General features: G+C 41.7%; 2 protein-coding genes across 11 annotated transcripts in view; both read right to left on the bottom strand.

The window, feature by feature from the left end:
- BEND2 (BEN domain containing 2) overlaps positions 1-3745 on the bottom strand; it is a 31989-nt gene extending 28244 nt beyond the window's left edge. For 3 of the 5 annotated variants that reach the window (XM_061453165.1, XM_061453164.1, XM_061453167.1), the window contains exon 1: positions 3254-3745. Coding sequence is in view for 3 of the 5 variants with exons in the window: in XM_061453164.1 (XP_061309148.1) it covers positions 3254-3266 (13 nt within the window). In the remaining 2 variants the exon portion in view is untranslated. Of the gene's footprint in view, positions 1-2652; positions 2839-3253 lie in introns of those variants that run through there. The other 2 variants (XM_061453162.1, XM_061453166.1) reach the window with 1 other exon arrangement.
- An 8571-nt stretch (positions 3746-12316) lies between these two features.
- NHS (NHS actin remodeling regulator) overlaps positions 12317-16547 on the bottom strand; it is a 255417-nt gene continuing 251186 nt past the window's right edge. For all 6 annotated transcript variants that reach the window (XM_061453168.1, XM_061453170.1, XM_061453172.1 and 3 more), the window contains one exon: positions 12317-16471. In XM_061453168.1, coding sequence (XP_061309152.1) covers positions 15847-16471 — 625 coding nt within the window. In that variant the 3' untranslated portion in view covers positions 12317-15846. The remainder of the gene's footprint in view (positions 16472-16547) is intronic.

The following is a 16547-nucleotide window of genomic DNA, read 5'->3' as shown; positions in this document are numbered from 1 at the left end:
ATTTCTTCTTTGCTTCTTTCTACACAAAATTATCAGGCATTTGGCAGCAGGTATTTGTAGGAAGTTAAAAGCACTTACTGAGCTTTCGAGCAATTTGAGCTCAGCTTTCATAATGATTTACATGCAGAAACGTCCAACTGTGTGTCTAACCCTGCATCAGAAGTTACATTACTATAGTAAGCTGCTTTTATGCACCAAAGTAAACCCAAGCATCATAAAGAACTTATTTCCAATAACCAATGGAGAAATATATTTAAAGTAATTATGGCTTAAAAATTTTCTTTCTTTTGAAACCCTTTCATTTGATCAACCTACTCCAGCAAGCAAATGACCGCTTGTCTTTTCAGTGCTGCTCGATCACCTTTCCCCAAATGGTGTAGTAGTATAGGTATTGGTGAAAAGAGCTAAAAACAGAAGAAAAATGCAAAACGTAAGAATGAAAGACAAACAGAACCAGACTGAAACATACATAAAACTCAAAGATGCATGGACAGGCCACTGAAATGATTTAGAGATGAAAAGATGTTGATATTAAACATCCAGAAATAGTAGAAACAAGCAAACAGAAACCAAAACCCTCACAAAACTAAAGTGCCAAACATGAAGTCTTTGAGTTAAAAAGAAAACAAAAACAAATGCCAAAAAATCCCTCTGTAGCAACTACAAATTACATACCAAAGCTACTGAAGCAAAGCAACCCTACCCAACAACATTAAAAACAAAACAACAAAACATCAAGGAACTAACTGACCTGGGTTTAAACTAAGTTACAAAAGGCAACTCGGCTAGCATTAACTTGGACCACAGCTAAATCCTGCTTTAATTATGGCCTGACACTTATGCTAGCATACACAAAAAAAAAAAAGAACTAACACAAGAGAGTGCACAGAGATATCAGTGTCATGATGCCTTTCAGGGCCAGTATCATCCCATCCCAGCTTCAAGTAATCATTTCCATATTATCTCAGTCTCACCGCAGACATAACTAAGAGTTTTAAGCATTATCATAGTATGCATTATCTCTTCATACCATGATAATCAAACCTATGAGCAAAGAAATACAATGGGATCTAATGCAACAGCTGGTCTGTAGAGAAACTGACAGACTTGTCTTTCCCCAAGTAGGTTACCAATTAAATACACAACACATACCTGAGGGACAAGGAAGGACTCATACTGAGTCAGACATTACCTAATGAATGCTCTCACTTTTTGCAGAAACAGAAATGTAGGTAACCATGAGGTATGGAATGTTAAAGGCAGGTGAGAGCTGAAACCACTAAGCAGAACTAAATCCTATCCCGACCTCTATTGCAGAGTTCCTGGGGGCTGCTAGCCAAATCACAAAAACTAAGTCAAACTTTCCAAAGAAATACAGTGTTTTTTTTCTTCATTTTCTAAGAGTTCAGTTAGACACATATTTCTGCAAATGTGATCTCAATACTCCCAGGTGCAACAGACAGTCATGGAAGCTACGTGTAAAACAAACTAGATTTCATAATGATGCTCAAGTACTGTACTCAGAAAAAATTGGTACCATCCACCATAAGTTGCATCCTTGAATTTAGCATGTTTCTGATAATTTTGTCATTAATCTAGATATGTTGTCACAGGTCAGAGACACCATAATATTCTGCCAGGGATAACATGCTTATCAACAGCCAGTAAACACTGGAGCAATAGTTAATTTAGAATGCTGTAGTCAGAATTTGCATGACTGAAGTCTGCAACAGATTAAGACAATGGGATCATATATTGAGCAAATGCAAACCAATTACTGTGGTGAGGAGCAGAGTAATGAAACCACATTTCCTGTGGCATTATGTCTCATCTGGATTACTAAAATGCTAATAAGATCAAAACTCTAGGTAAAACAAGCATCAGAAAGAGGTCTCTGTTCAGTAAGATTTGAATTCATATTGCAGCTTTTGACTGAGGAATACTATTAATGGCACATCTTTTCTGATGCTGAGGAATTTAGAACAGTCTTAATATTTTTTTTAAGATTACTTACAGACAAAGCCAATCAGGAGACCAAAAGAAATTAGGACAAAAGAGAAGGAACAGACACCCAATGCATTACTCTGTACATTTGCTTAGTCTGGACTGTATCATCATTCCTATGCTCCTACCCTACAACATCTTAATCCTAGCCTTTTACTTCACACTGACACTTGTATTGCTGCACAGTGAACTGGCTAAAACCCAACCCCAACACAAATATTTATTTTTTTTTTTTAGCCAGAAAAGCTCCTTGAACCATGAAATCACACACAGAAACTGGGCATCTGAGGAAGAGAGAAGTGGAACCTCTTGAGAGGGTAGAGTCCTGTTCCAGCAACAAGCTAAATCAGCTTAAACTGATGCGAGGCTGTATAAACATTACTTCTTGGAAGGGCAGGGTAGAGCATGCAGCTGACAAAAATACGCGGTTTGAGCCTAAGTTAAACTCTAAGATACAGAAGTTGCACTATGCATTATATCTTTGACGGGAAAGACCACTGTGTCAGGCATCGCACTTTAGGAGCACTGCTCATCTCTGCTGGTACTCAGGTTTTGTAGCAAAGTAACTGCAGCACCCGGGGACCTGCCACGGCCGAGACACCGCTGCTACACAGCCGAGTCTCCACAACGTTTTACCTCTACACTCACCATCTGAAGACTAAGGAACGCGAATGCTTCCCCCACCGCATACCACGCAACTGCCGCTGTCACCCTCGGGCCCTAAACGTGCGATAATCAAACTGTGTCAGGGTCACGTTACTTCGCCTGGGCAGTAATTTCCCTGCGGGACTCCCGCTTCCAGCTCCCCCGCGGCACAGCCACGCACGGCCGCCCCTCAGCCCTTGGCTTCGCTGCAGAAGCTCCCCGGCAATACGCGCTCCCAGGGAGGGGAAAACCCGAAGCCGTTGGGGCACGCCCAGCGCGGCGACTACAACGGCTCCCGCCCGCGAGGACCCTCCCTGCCGCGCACGGAAACCGTTAACCGCCGCGGGTACCGCTACTCCCACCCCGCACAGCGTCCCGAGCCCCCACAACCACCGCCGACGCGGCGGTGACGGGCAGCAGCGATAGCCAATGGCGATGGTGCACCGCGCCGGAACCGGCGAATAGCGGCGGGCGTGGTGGGCGTGGCTCGACCGGCTAGGCAGCGAGCGCTACGGCTGCTGCGAAAGATGCGGGAGCTCTGTGCGTGCCGCGTCTCGTCTGCTTTCCCGCGGCGGGCCGCTGGCCGCTCTGCCGGCAGCCTTACCGTCGGCGGACATAGCTTGCTGGGGCGGCAGAGCACGGCGTCCTCCTCAAAGCGGATAGGGCAGCGAAGCGAGCCGGGTCTCCGTCGCAGGCAGGTGTGGCTGGAATGCAGTGTTGGAAACGGAAGCAGCTTCTCCGATGTGAGCGACAAACGATTTTGAACCAGTGCGGCTGCGCGCTAGGCACGGGGGCGCGCTTGGCAAACGGGAGTCTGAGGGGGCGGAGGCGGTGCCGCCCGCCCTCCCGGGCTGCCGCCTCCTCCCCGGCGCCGGAGGTGCGATGTCGGGGCCGGTTCTCGCCTTACCGACGGTTCCCCGGTTTCTCTGCGCTGCTCTTGTTTCTGTGGCGCTGCCACGTTCCGTGCCTGCCCAGGCCTGGATAAGGGCAGGGAGCTCAGTTTCATGCAGGCTTCTCCGTCCTTAAGGGAATGGAGGGCTGGTGGGCTGCTCTCCGAGTCTCTGTGGTAAGGCACGTCCGTGTGTAGCTAAATTGTACCCTCCGCGATTCTCAAAAATGCAGAGCCTCGTGTGTGCCATCCATGGGTCCAGGTTTCAGCATACAGTAGTGTGTTTATCTTACCACGCCATGAGGTACCCCTTGGGTTCTTTGCAAGCTGCTTGTGATGGGAGAAATTTAGTTGCAGAGGAGTAGTAATGACTTCAAAAGGTTGTCCTCACAGAACTGTACAGAGTCGGGTTGATACCAGGTGCTTAATAAAATGCATTGCTAGTAGCTTATTTCTAAGAGCGATTTATTTATTAATAGTTCAGGTAATACACATTTTTGTATGTTCTGCTAAATTCTCTATCAAGTGCCAGCAAAGCATTTGTTTAAAGGAGAAACTCAAGATGGAAGTACTTATGCAGGATGGATGAGCCGACTGGCAGCAAAACTAAGAACTAACTGGGTGAAAGGTGATTCCTATTGTGACCACCAACTCACTGACCAGTGACACAAGAAACCAAAGAGAAGTAGGCATTGATCGTGTGGACTGATTAAAATAAAAAGTTGCTTAACAAATAGGAAACTATGTAGTAAGTAATGAGTTATGTAACTTGTAACCAATGAGGGCTGATGTCTTTGTTTGATGCCATGAATAAAGAGTGTAAAGCTATGACAGTTGGGGAGCTAGGCATTGCTACCTATTTTGCACAAGCTAGAATAAAAGAGTAGAAATACCTATAATTTGCATTCTGTTGAAGGGCATGGGAGAGAGAATGTCTGCAACTTGTATGTGGACAGAAGAGGGAATCAGAAGAAGCAATAGGAATTACGGCAGGTAAGGATCCTGCGTGTGGGGCATTTTGGCGGCCCACGTGGAAGATCTGTAGTCCTTTGCCCAGATTGACTAACCACTTCAGGTAGAGGGGTTTGGCTGGGTGAATTCTGACCTTTTGATTGTGAGCTTCGTACGACCAGCTCTGAAACCTGGATGACCAGTGATTCAGTAGTGCAAAATTATAGTAGTTGCAAAATTATATGAGATAAAACAGGGAAAGAAAGAATCTCATTCAGCCTTCCACGAAAGACTTTGTGAAGTGGTTTGTAAGGGAAATGATCTGGACCCTGAGAGTGAAAGAAGTAGAATGTTATTTAATCTGCTTTTTATCGGTGGAATAGTGATTTCACAGCTAATGTGACTACAAAGTATAAAATAGCAGAGACGAGGTACAGGAAAAATAGAGAAAGAGCCGGGCCAAATTCTAAGCCCTGTTGTTAGCTGCTTTAACTAGTGGACAGGGGCAAGTTAGGGGAATGAGTGAGGATGTAGAGGACTGAGAGGACAAGGACATGGTGAAATACCTCTCTAAGCTGACCAATGTGCCTATTGCAGCTGGGAAGGGTGTTGGAAGAGAGAATATCCACAACTTGTAAGTGGGCAGAAAAGGCAGTTGGAAGAAGCAGTAGGAGTTATGTCAGAAATCAGTTTAGATTGAAGGGGACTGGAGCCGATCCTCTGGTTCCAATTGAGCTCTGGAATGAAACAATAGATTTCTTGATAGACACTGGAGTTACTCATTCTGTAGTTACTAGTTACAAGGGACCGTTAAGTATATGTTGGTGCAACAACGAGAGAATTCCACAGGGAGTTTTTGCAACCAGTGGAATTTACAACTGGGAATATGAGATAACTACTGCTTGGACAAGATCTACTTTGTAAGTTGAATGCACAATTAACTTTTTCTGAGGGGTGTGTCCAATTGCATATCCCTCCAGAAAATGCAAGGAGACTGTGAATATGTTTATGCACTGAAGAAAATGAGAAAAAATGTGGATCAGATAAAAAAAGAAAAAAAAAAAACAAAACCCAAACCAGTACAATAGACTCTTTCTTGAAATTTTGACTGTTACAAGAATGTGAATTGGAATTTAACATTCGAATCCTCCCAGTTGGAATATAGGTTCATACATGACTTAGGAGAAGTTAATGCTCAGACAGCTGATGCACACCAGGTAGTCCCAAGTCCCTATACTCTCTTCACCTCAATACCAGAGACTAATGAATGTTTTACAGTGCTGGATCTAAAAGATACTATCTTTTGCATACCAGTGGATGAACAGAGTCAACTTTGCCTTTGAATAGGAGAATCTGGCTACTGGATGAAAGATGCAGTTGTGCTGGACCATCTTCCCTCAGGGATTCAAGATTAGCCTCACAATATTTGGTAATATTTTGGCAAAAGAATTGGAACAAAGGCATTGTAAATATGAAACTTTCAATGTTGCAATACGTGTGTAATATATTGATCGGATCAGATAGGAAGAGTGTTTGGAGAGAGCTATAAGCCTACTCTTTATTTATTTATTTATTTTATTTATTTATTTTCAAATTGGAAAAAGGGAATTCCATTATATGGGCTTTGAGATCATGAGAGGATAGAGAAAGCCGGGTTCTGATAGGATAGAGGTGATACACAGAATTGTTCCCACCTCAAATTTGAGGTTGTTCAGCCTGGAGAAGGGAAGGCTATGTGGTGACCTCATAGCAGCCTTCCAGTATCTGAAGGGGGCCTAAAAGGATGCTGGAGAGGGACTCTTCATCAGGAGCTGTAGTGATAGGACCAGGGGCAATGAGTTCAAACTTAAACAGGGAAGACTTAGGTTGGATGTATGGAAGAAATTCTTTACTGTGAAAGTAGTGAGGCACTGGAACAGGCTGCCCAAGGAAGTTGTGAATGCTTCATCCCTGGCAGTGTTCAAGGCCAGGTTGGATGGGGCTTTGAGCAACCTGGTCTAGTGGAAGGTGTCCCTGTCCATGGTAGGGGATTGGAACTAGGTGATCTTACGGTCCATTCCAATCCAAACGATTCTCCAATGCTATGAAAGAATTGCAAGGGTTTCTAGGATGGCTGAATAGTAATGGCTCTGGATTCTAAATTTTGGCTTGATAGCCAAACCTTTATATGCTGCTTCAAAAGGACCAGAAACAGTATTGAATGGACTCTAGGATGCTGAAAAGCTCTTGATGGAATTAAGAAAAAGTGAATGGAGTCCCTGCATCAGGACTCCCAAATTTCAGAAACTGTTCAATTGTATGTGCATGAAAGGCAACAAGTAGCAGTGGGAGTGCTTACACAGAAGTTAAGAAGCTGGAAGAGACACTCCTCCCAGTGTGATACTTCTCAGTAGGATTCTTCTCCCAGCAAGTGGAGGAAGTGAGCAAAGGGTGGCCTGCTTGTTTGAGAGCAGTAGCTGCAACCCTAACTCTGATCGAAGAGTCTTGAAAACTGACAGTGGGCCACCCCCTTAATGCGTATGTACCTCATACTTGAAAATAATGGACATTACTGGATTTCTTCAAGTCAATTAGCTCAGTACCAAACAGCGCTTCTGGAGCATGATGACACTCATTCAAACATCTACTTTTAATCTGGCCTTGGGAACTGGAGGATTATGCTTACTCCAGCAGGCCAGATTGTCTAGATGAACAGTTATGTGAGACAAGCTTTTTACTGATGGAAGCAGTTACATGTCAGATGGAAAATGAAAAGCTGCATATTCAGTGGTAACTAACAGAACTATTGGAAAGCAAATAATTATCTAGCAGTAATTCTGCCCAGAAGGCTGAATTGAATTATTAGCCTTCACTCAAGCTGTGGAATTAAGTCAAGGAAAGAGTCAACCTTTATACGGACTCAAGACATGCTTTTGGAGTAGTTCATGCACATGGAGTGATTTGGAAGGGAAAGGACTTCTAACTTCACAGGTGTCGTGGTTTAAACTCTGTCGGCAAGTCAGCCACGCAGTCTAGCCACCCCCCACCCACACTCCTGGAGGGATGGGGAGAATTGTGGTTCCTTTGGTTCCTTTGTTGAAATCTGATTTACATAGTCCTGTGGAGACATGGTGTTTGGAGGAACTGAAAGAAGACAGACATTTCAGTAGGGCTAAGAGGAGTACAGTCTTTAAGACGTAAATGTTAATTGAATGATTTGATACACTAGAGGCCATAACACCTCTGTTCTGAGTTACAGCATGCTGTTGTAGAAAGTTTTGTCTTGAATATGTAAAGTGGCTGGCATTCCTCTATATTTCTACAAGTACTGTTTCAGTGGCTTACTAGCCATCTAGAGGGCAGGGTGGATTTGAAAAATGAAGAAAGTGGAGGTAGGCAGGAGTTGTTACAGGGAGAGGAGTCAGCTAATAGTTAATGTGTTTGAATGCGGAATCATAGTTTCAGGAGTGAAAAAACTTGATCTACAAATATTTTTTTTTTTTTGATCAGTTTTCGCAGGAAATTTCTTGAAATTTATTTGTTAACCATCTTTCCTGGTACTCACAGTTACCTGATCCAATAAAATAAAAATAAAAGTTTACCTACTTTATCTGTTTCTGTAATGTGTTCATTTCAGGTTTGAAACTTAGTATTTTGTACTGCTGGACATTTCAAATGACAAATGCAGTTGTAGACTAATTCCAGTTACACACTGGTCTTCACAGATCTCAAACCTTGACTTGTGCATTAAGTTGAGGAAAGTAACAGAAATTCTAGCCTAAATTTATATTCTCAGGATTTGTTTGATGGTTCAGCTGGCTTGGCAAAGTGAAGTGCACGGAGACAGATCACAGTAACAGGGTAATATGGTTTGGCATCAGTACTTGAGGGTATGGTCTATATTTCATTCACTTTTCTTTGAGACAGCTCTTAAATTATCTACCAAACCTAAGAAAACAGTGAAAGTGTGAAGTACAGTCCAGAGGATTCATTTTTGAGGCTCTACCATTCTTAAATAGTCATAAAATGATTTGTTTTCATTACCCATAACAAAGAAACTGTGTAAGGGGTGCCCAGTTGCTGCTAAGTAAGCCTTTACTGAATAGCAAAAGGAAGTATTTTTTAAAAGGAGAACATTAAGTGGAGAAGACTAACTACTAGTAATAATATAGTAGTCCTGTGCCAGCCTTATAAGTACTTAAATAAATTAGACTGCTTAGGAGCTGAATCTCATGTTCCTACAGATTTTGAATGTCCTTTACTCATAACAATGGTTTTATCTAATGATTTATTTTTTTCAGCTTCAAAGGCTTGTACGAGAGCTAAGCCACCAGACCTAGATTCAAAGTGAGTTGTTAACAGGCTGGCCAAGCCATAGGTTCAGTCATGTTACTTAGTTTTCTCAGTCTCAGTGAAAACCATAGTGTGAATTTCCACAGGAAACTCATTGAGTAATTGCTTATTTTGAGTGATATATAAAGAATGCAGCCTAAAGTTAAATCAAAACTATTGCAAAACCATTATTAGGGGGCAATGTTTCTCTTATTTGTTCAGGTGCCATTAGCAAAAAGGCTTATTTTTCTGCCTAATTAGTACCTCACTGTTAGGGTGAATTAGCCTATGAGCTGATTAAGAAATGGAATTTCCTTGGCCTTGGTTATTCTCTCCAGACTGAGGGAGCAGTTCCTGCCTCTTCTCACCCCAAATGGAGATGCCGATGCAATAGTAAGAAGTATTTGTGTTGGAGCTCAATAATCTTCTCTTAAGGAAAAAAATAAATAAAAAATTGACAGCTACCTATTCAGAGTGAAAGTGCACAAAATTTAGCCCTCCTCTCCATGATGCTGTCACTGCCATCACTGGTTTGCATAGCTTTTTAATTCATCTTCTAAGAAAATAGTAAACTTAACTAAGAATGTCAACAGCTGTTATAGGATAAATTGCTTTTAATATTCAGAGTTGTTTTCTGATTTTCCAACTCTGAGGGAGTTAAATGACAATGCAATTGAATAATGGGAAAGCCTGTATCTAGCTGCTTACCTACTGTCCGACCCTGAGCCTATGTTGGAGTATATGTTTTTCTTCTGAATAGATTTCTTCAGTTTCCTCTTTGGGGAATACCAATGATACATTCCAGTATCATTGGTATGTTCAATATGAACATATGTTCATATTGATATGTTCAATATTGGAATACCAATGATACCAATGAAACCTCTTCCATTCATACTGAAGAAATTAAAGATACCTATCTTTAGTCAGCAGAACCAGGTAACTTGCATCCAAGAAGTTAGGAGAAAGATCCTGTTGAATCTTTATAACCAATAACTGGAAAACTTTAAGGAGAACACTAATGTGGCAGTAGTTAAAAATAGAAAAGGGATAAGGTGGGTAATGAAAAACCTGTCAGCCTGACTTTAATCCCGGGAAACTATCAGAAGAGTTAATAGATGCCTCTGTCACCACATAGAGAATTAAAGGAGGGAAATATCATGAATGCAACCAAAAATAGGTTTATGGAACATAAAGTCTGTCAAGGAAGTGCCCATAGAAATGTAAGTAGAAATCAGTACTGGGATTGCAGCCAGAAATCAGCTGCCCTCTTCCCAGGAAAGCCGCTTGCCCCAGGGCCTGGTGAGCTCCCAAATCCAAACTAATGGCACTGAACCCCTTTCCTTCTCTGGCCCCTTGGCTGCCCAGTCTGGGAGGTGCTATTGCTTTCTCAGGTGTCCCCACCCTTGCCACTAACACTCCCTGAATGCCCCCACATGCTCTGTGTACCCCTGGGAGAGGAGGGACCTGAGGGGCTGTCAGCCTGTGTCTGCACAACTGGCTCTTCCAAACCCCTCATCTTACAGGTGTGATAATGGAAGCATCCCTCACCAAGAAGACTGGCCCTCTCACAGGCTGAGGTGAAAACTGTGATATTATAATATCAGTCCTGTCTGTTGCTGCCCTTTGCTAGGACAGCCTGATGGCTGGAGACCTGCAGAGATAGTTAGGAATCTGCCCCAAGTGCTGCCCTCCCTGTGGAGACAGCCTGGTAGCTGTCTATGGAGTGTACCTCCTGCCCTGCCATGGTAAAAGGCAAGGAGATGATGCTTGGCTGCAATCTGGTGATCAGAGGATCCCTTGCTTCCCAGACTGTATCTGTGTTATGCAGAGCATCAGATGTGACCAGCAGTGCTCCTGAGATCAGGCACTAACACTCAGTCCTTGGAATAAGTGCCTGTGCTAGTCCCCTCTCTGAAATGGGACTTCTGTTGTGGATCAGTGCCTCTCTGTTCCAGATAAAAGCTTCAGCAAGATATGGAGATTAAGATATGCCTCCTGCTTGCTGGCTCAAGGAGTACCCTGCCAGGCTACATATGTAGCTTGAGCTGCCAAGTCTCCCAGAACACTATGGGAAGATTTGTTGGGTAGTGGTTGAATACCACCCTGGGAAGAAGGTGTCAAATTTTCAATGTGGCATCTAAGTTTTAACACGCATATATTTTATTGTCCTTTACCCCCCACTTCCCCAAACCTGTAACTCTTCCAATGTATAGTTATATACATTCCTCGTATGTATCTGCATAGCATGGTGGGATGCTTTGCTGAGAACCGGGATAGTACAACCTGAGGAAAGCTTGTGTATATAGTGATGCTACTTATAGTATTGAGTTTATATAATCACTGGATGGGCCTTGCAGTTTTATGCCATGAACACATACTCAAAGCTGAAGCCTGGATTTCACAAAGACTAACAAAAGTCACTGTCTTCACATACGTTGTAAATAGTTACAATGATTTCACCTTATATACATATATAGAAGTACTGGGTATATTTTATGTAGTCTAATGTTTTATCTTTCACTAAGCATGAAAATAACACAGGCATACAGCGGGCAGATGAAAACCAGCTTGTGCCTTCCTCTATGGGTTAAGCTCTTCCTGCGGGTCTTGCTTATCTGTATTTCTGAATTGGGAAAGGCACACAGCACAACAGGAAATGATCTACATAATCATTAACTGCTTGACCATCTGGTTAGAACAAATTTAATGCACACTGCTTCCCACTTGGAGACTACTTGAAGACTACACCCGTCGGGGCAATCTTTACATCCTTGCAAAGCCTGATTGCAGATAGCCCAGCAGCATTCCCCAAAGCTGATCTTTCCCACATGCTGTAAGGCACCAGATGTGCACATTTCAGCTTTTTTTTTCCAAACGCATTTTTTTAAAAAACCAATTACAGTGCTGCAAAGCTACTGACAAAATGTCATGAAACCAAAGTTCCATGATGCGCATCTTCCCCTTCCCTTTTCCTGCAGATATGAAATTTTTGAAGACACATACGGAAGTTATCATTTAAACACTTAGCTTCCATGTCCTCACTTCCCAACCTCCTGATAACCGAACCCTTTTAAAATCATCTTTGTACTTCTAAGTTTGTGTTCATAATTTATGACTTTGCCTATGGCTTCCTTTATCTGATAAAGTTCAGTAACTGGATTCTCTATGCCTTGGGTCTGATTTGTTTTGTTTTCCTGCTGAAAATAAAGTAATGGTCTATCCACTGTTTTTCATCCCAGCTTCCTTTCTCTTACCTTGTGAAAGACTTAGGCAAATTCAGCAGTCTTTCTATTCTGGCAAAATTGTATTTGATGGCAAAATTCCACTTAAAGTCAATGACACTTTAGATACAGATTTCTCCTTACTCAGTTTATGAAAAATAAGTTAGAGAACCCATGATTAAATGGCTTGAAATGTGTAACATGCTGAGGCTTACCTTTGGAAATATCATACTTGTAGCCTGTAGATTAGACTTCACATCTCATTACAAGAAAGCAAAGAGAAGGAATGATGTAATTGCAGTCACGTTTATTTGCAGTTTCTATACACACTTTCTAGATAATCAAACTTTTCCAACACATTTTTTGAGAGGGGTTCACAATGAAACTGTCACTGTTTTTACTAAAAATAAATACAAGACTTAAAGTGTTGCACAGCTCTAAAATATACAAAGGCTTGGATTTAATGTAAACTTTGAAAACATTTTACAAAAAAAACCATCTTTGCAACAATTTAAAAAGTTCGTATTTACAAATATTACAAAAATACAAAATGGATGCAAGTCCATAAACCATTGTCTTTTCTGCCAGCATGAACTGGTGCTAGTACCAAAATAGTTACACTGTAACCTTCTTAATTTTTAATTTTTTTTTTTTTTTAATTCTTTAAGTCATAACCTACAATATTTCTCTATCTGCCACCATTGCAGCAAATGCACTCAATCACTGACCTTTGGCAAAAGCAAATATATGCTTTATTTGCTACAACTATTCCAAGTCCTCTATGCTGCCAAAAAAAAAAAAAAAAAAAAGAGGGGGGAAATGTTATTTTTCAGAACACACAGCTGTTTAACTTCAGAAATTATTTCCATAACATCAGTGCAAACAACAGAACAGTAGGTTGAAATGATGGTCCAGCGGTTACCTGATACATGTACTGTGCCCTGTCTCAAGAGGTGAGTGATGTCCTCTTTGCTCTACAGCTTGTCTCCGGAGCGTTAAAGGCACTCCTGCAGCTCTACAGGGGTCCCCGCCACTTGTCTTCCTCTGACTCACATTTGTTATGAACTCTAGGGTTTAGAATCTCTATTTGGGTTTCAATCTGCTAAACATAAACTAGGAAATTAAAAAAAGTAGAACTATATTTTAGTAGGACTGTTCTGTGGCCATTCTGTACATGAAGTATTGCCTCACTATTCTGGTAAAAAAAATAAAAATTAGTATATATTTATTTATGGCCTCTATAAAATTATTGATTGGAAGGTAAAAGTGGTATCATCAAAGCCAATCCAGCTGTATTCTCTTTACAGTTTGGAGTGACTATTTAATTCAGGAGTATTGAACATGTTCTAAAAGTGCTCCTGGTAAAATTTTAAACAAAAATAACTGAAGATGACAACCTAAGGATTTTTTACCCAATACCTAAGCTTCCTTCACTTATGTTCTCCAGAAACTGGTTTGTTATATGCTAAACATTCCCTCTTAAAAAATTCTCATTCATTCACTTTACTTAAGTTCAGACATATTTCCCTGACTAAGCTACTAATGTGATTAGCTTTTTGTTTCCAAAACCTTGCTCCCATCACCTTTTTGAAAACTATTTTGGACTTCTAGATTATTTAGACTTCCTAATTTCGCAGCCCTTCAGCTGATGGACCACTCCTCTTCCCAATACACATACCACATACACAACTCTACCTTGCACACCGAACACAACCAGGCTACACAGGAGGACAGTAGGAAACCCTGAATGATATAGTTCTTATGATAAGCATTGGGCAAAATCAGATGTGAACCTTATGGGGAATAACATTCAGGATTTGTTAAACCATTCTGACTTATTTAGACTCTTTAAAATCCTAACAGTTTTAGGTAGAACTTTCCTCTTTAGAACACACTCTGCCCACTTTTAAAAACTCAGCTTTATGCATTACATGATTAAAAGCAAAAAAAAAAAAAGGTAAAAACCGATTTCACACATCCTGCTTCCCTATCATTTACTTATGCTTAAAGCCAGCTTTTAGTTGATTTTTTTAGTACCAAAGTACACTCTTTCTGCTATCCTATTCAACCTGTCCTACTGCACACCACATTCCTCCTCACACTTTTCTCTGCACTAACCTTTCCTCTATTCCAAACCTATCCTACGGTACCCAACACCAACTGCATCAATTTTGGACAAAGGGGCTTTGTTCTCCGAGTAGCATGGATGGGGCTCCACTGATAGAAACTGTGGTGGCCCAAAGGAGAATCAGACCTGTTGCTTTTATTCTGTTTAAAAATTAAAAGCATAAAGCAACTTACTGTTTAAGTCTTAAAAGTACATGTTCTTGTGGTTTTAAGATGAGAAAATTCAAGTAACTTCAAGTAATTCAGCTTTTATTTCCCTGCCTTCTTTTGTATCAAAGCAGCTGCTTTGATTTGTCTCCTTTCCCACCCCACCCCAGCCCCCCACCCTGTTCCATGTTTCTGGTAAATCCAGACAAGATCCCAATTGTATTTGGCTGGCACAATGAACCAGAGCTTTCCCGTTCCCAGCTCAGCAATGAATATAAATAATGCATACACATACCTACTTCCCAGCTACGTTTTCACAGTGTCATTTTTGTAAATACTTAGGTAGCATGAATCTCATCAGCACAAAGAGAAAGCTTCACTGAAAACTCATCGCAGATATTTACTGATAAATCGAAAGCGCTTCTTGCATGCTTATAATTTGTTTCCTTTACGAACCAGAAACTACCGTGTTTAAAGATTATAGTTACCAGATTATGACTGTGTTATGTATCCCAATCGCCTAATAGGAATATGAAAGTTAAGTACCATTTCTTCTCACATCTATCCTCTCTGAAGTGATCCCTGTGAGAATAAAGGCCCAGGGGAGGCTGTGGGGTGGGACCTTTGGGGCTTTGCATCAGACATGACTTTGTTCTGTCAGAAGCATGCTCTCCTTCCCCACCAATCCTCATGGTAACCCTCCCAACTCTGCTTTCCAGTTAGCTTCTTTGGAGCTGCCTTAGAAAGACAAATGGTTACTGTAATCCCATCACAGTCAGCCTTTCGATTTTTTTAACTAAGGTGGATAATTCCTCCTTTCCACTGCTCAATGTCATTCTTCAGGCTTGTTGCACTGAAAGTGGTTATTGGTGGCCACATGAACTTTTTATGTTTGATATGAAAATGGTATTCACAGAATACAGTTATTACATTTGATTTCTTTTGTCTTCTATAAACAAAGTTATTATGCAGTAAATCATTAGCCACATCCACTTTTTGATAATTCTATTTACAATTTTTTATCAAAAATATGGTATTTACATATGTTTTGTTAATTTCTTCTAAATTTTGTTTCAGCTCATTTTAGTGTAGAAAAATACCAATCCTCAAGAGCATTTTCTTTTTTTTTTTTTTTTTTTTTTTTCCCCTCCCTAGGGAAGCACTACAGTGAGGGCTTTTTTCTTGATGGGCACCTTCTGTGAAAACAAAAAAAAAACCCAAAGTCACTTTTAACTCTATGGAAAGTGTATAGCCTTGAAATCTACAGTGACAATAGAAATGAGAGTGGGATAAACCAAATGAAGCCAAAAGAAAACAGAACAGACATAGCGTATCTTCCTCCTTTTAGAAAATGTAATGTAATAAATAGCTACAGCTGTAGTCCTCTGTTTCGCCAGCATCTTACGAACACAAACATATTTAAGCATCGATATTGCCCTGCGATTTTTTTTCTTGTCTTGTTTCTGACTACTACAGCACTGACCTCTTATATTCATACCCTTACAGATCCCGAGTGGGGTCGGCAGCCTGGCCCTGGCGTTGTGCAGCCTATGTTGAACTCTGAGAAGACCGGTCATCATGGGGACTCCCGTCTGAGTTCTCTGTCTCTCCTTCGGAGATGGCCTGCATTGGTGTGTTGTACAGCCTGCAGCGCACACTGTACCGGCTGCTGCTGGCTGCTGGAGGCGCCCGTGAGCGCCCCACTCGTGAAGATGCCGACATGGGAAAGCTCTTGGAGGAGAATCCTTCTGCATTGACCCTGGGGGAGCAGGGGGAGAGTGGGGACGATGCATCGGGGCTCACTGCAGAGGGAGACTCCTCCAGGCTTTGGGGGACATCCGCTGTCAGCTCTCCAGGAGACTTGGGCAAAATAGGACTTTTCAGAATTTCTGTGGCGGACATCCTGTAGCTGGAGTCGGATCGGCTGCCCTTTTTAAGGAGCAGTAGTTTAAACTCCTCATTGGACGTATTGGACTTTTTGGCATTCCTGTATATGAGCCCAGGGGACCTCTGACTGCTAATGGGAGTGCTCACGCTGCCGGTTGGTGGCACATTGCTGGCAGGCAGTGTGCTGCTGGAGGGGGGCTGGCTGCTAGTCCCAGATGACGCTCTCAATCTGTTTCTTACAGAAAGGTCTCCAGAATCCTTTCGGCCAAGAACTTTCCTTTTTGATCTGTAAAATCAAAATGACAATGCATGCAGAGTCTTAGGTAATAATAGTACTCAGCATAACCTACTCAATATCAAAA

This window comes from Pezoporus flaviventris, unplaced genomic scaffold (genome assembly GCF_033815535.1).
Source record: "Pezoporus flaviventris isolate CSIRO_AGI_PZ_B2104156 unplaced genomic scaffold, CSIRO_AGI_Pfla_v1 ptg000015l, whole genome shotgun sequence".
Classification (NCBI taxonomy): domain Eukaryota; kingdom Metazoa; phylum Chordata; class Aves; order Psittaciformes; family Psittacidae; genus Pezoporus; species Pezoporus flaviventris.
The sequence above is the reverse complement of the archived record's forward strand: the minus strand, read 5'-3'. Positions and strand labels throughout refer to the sequence as shown.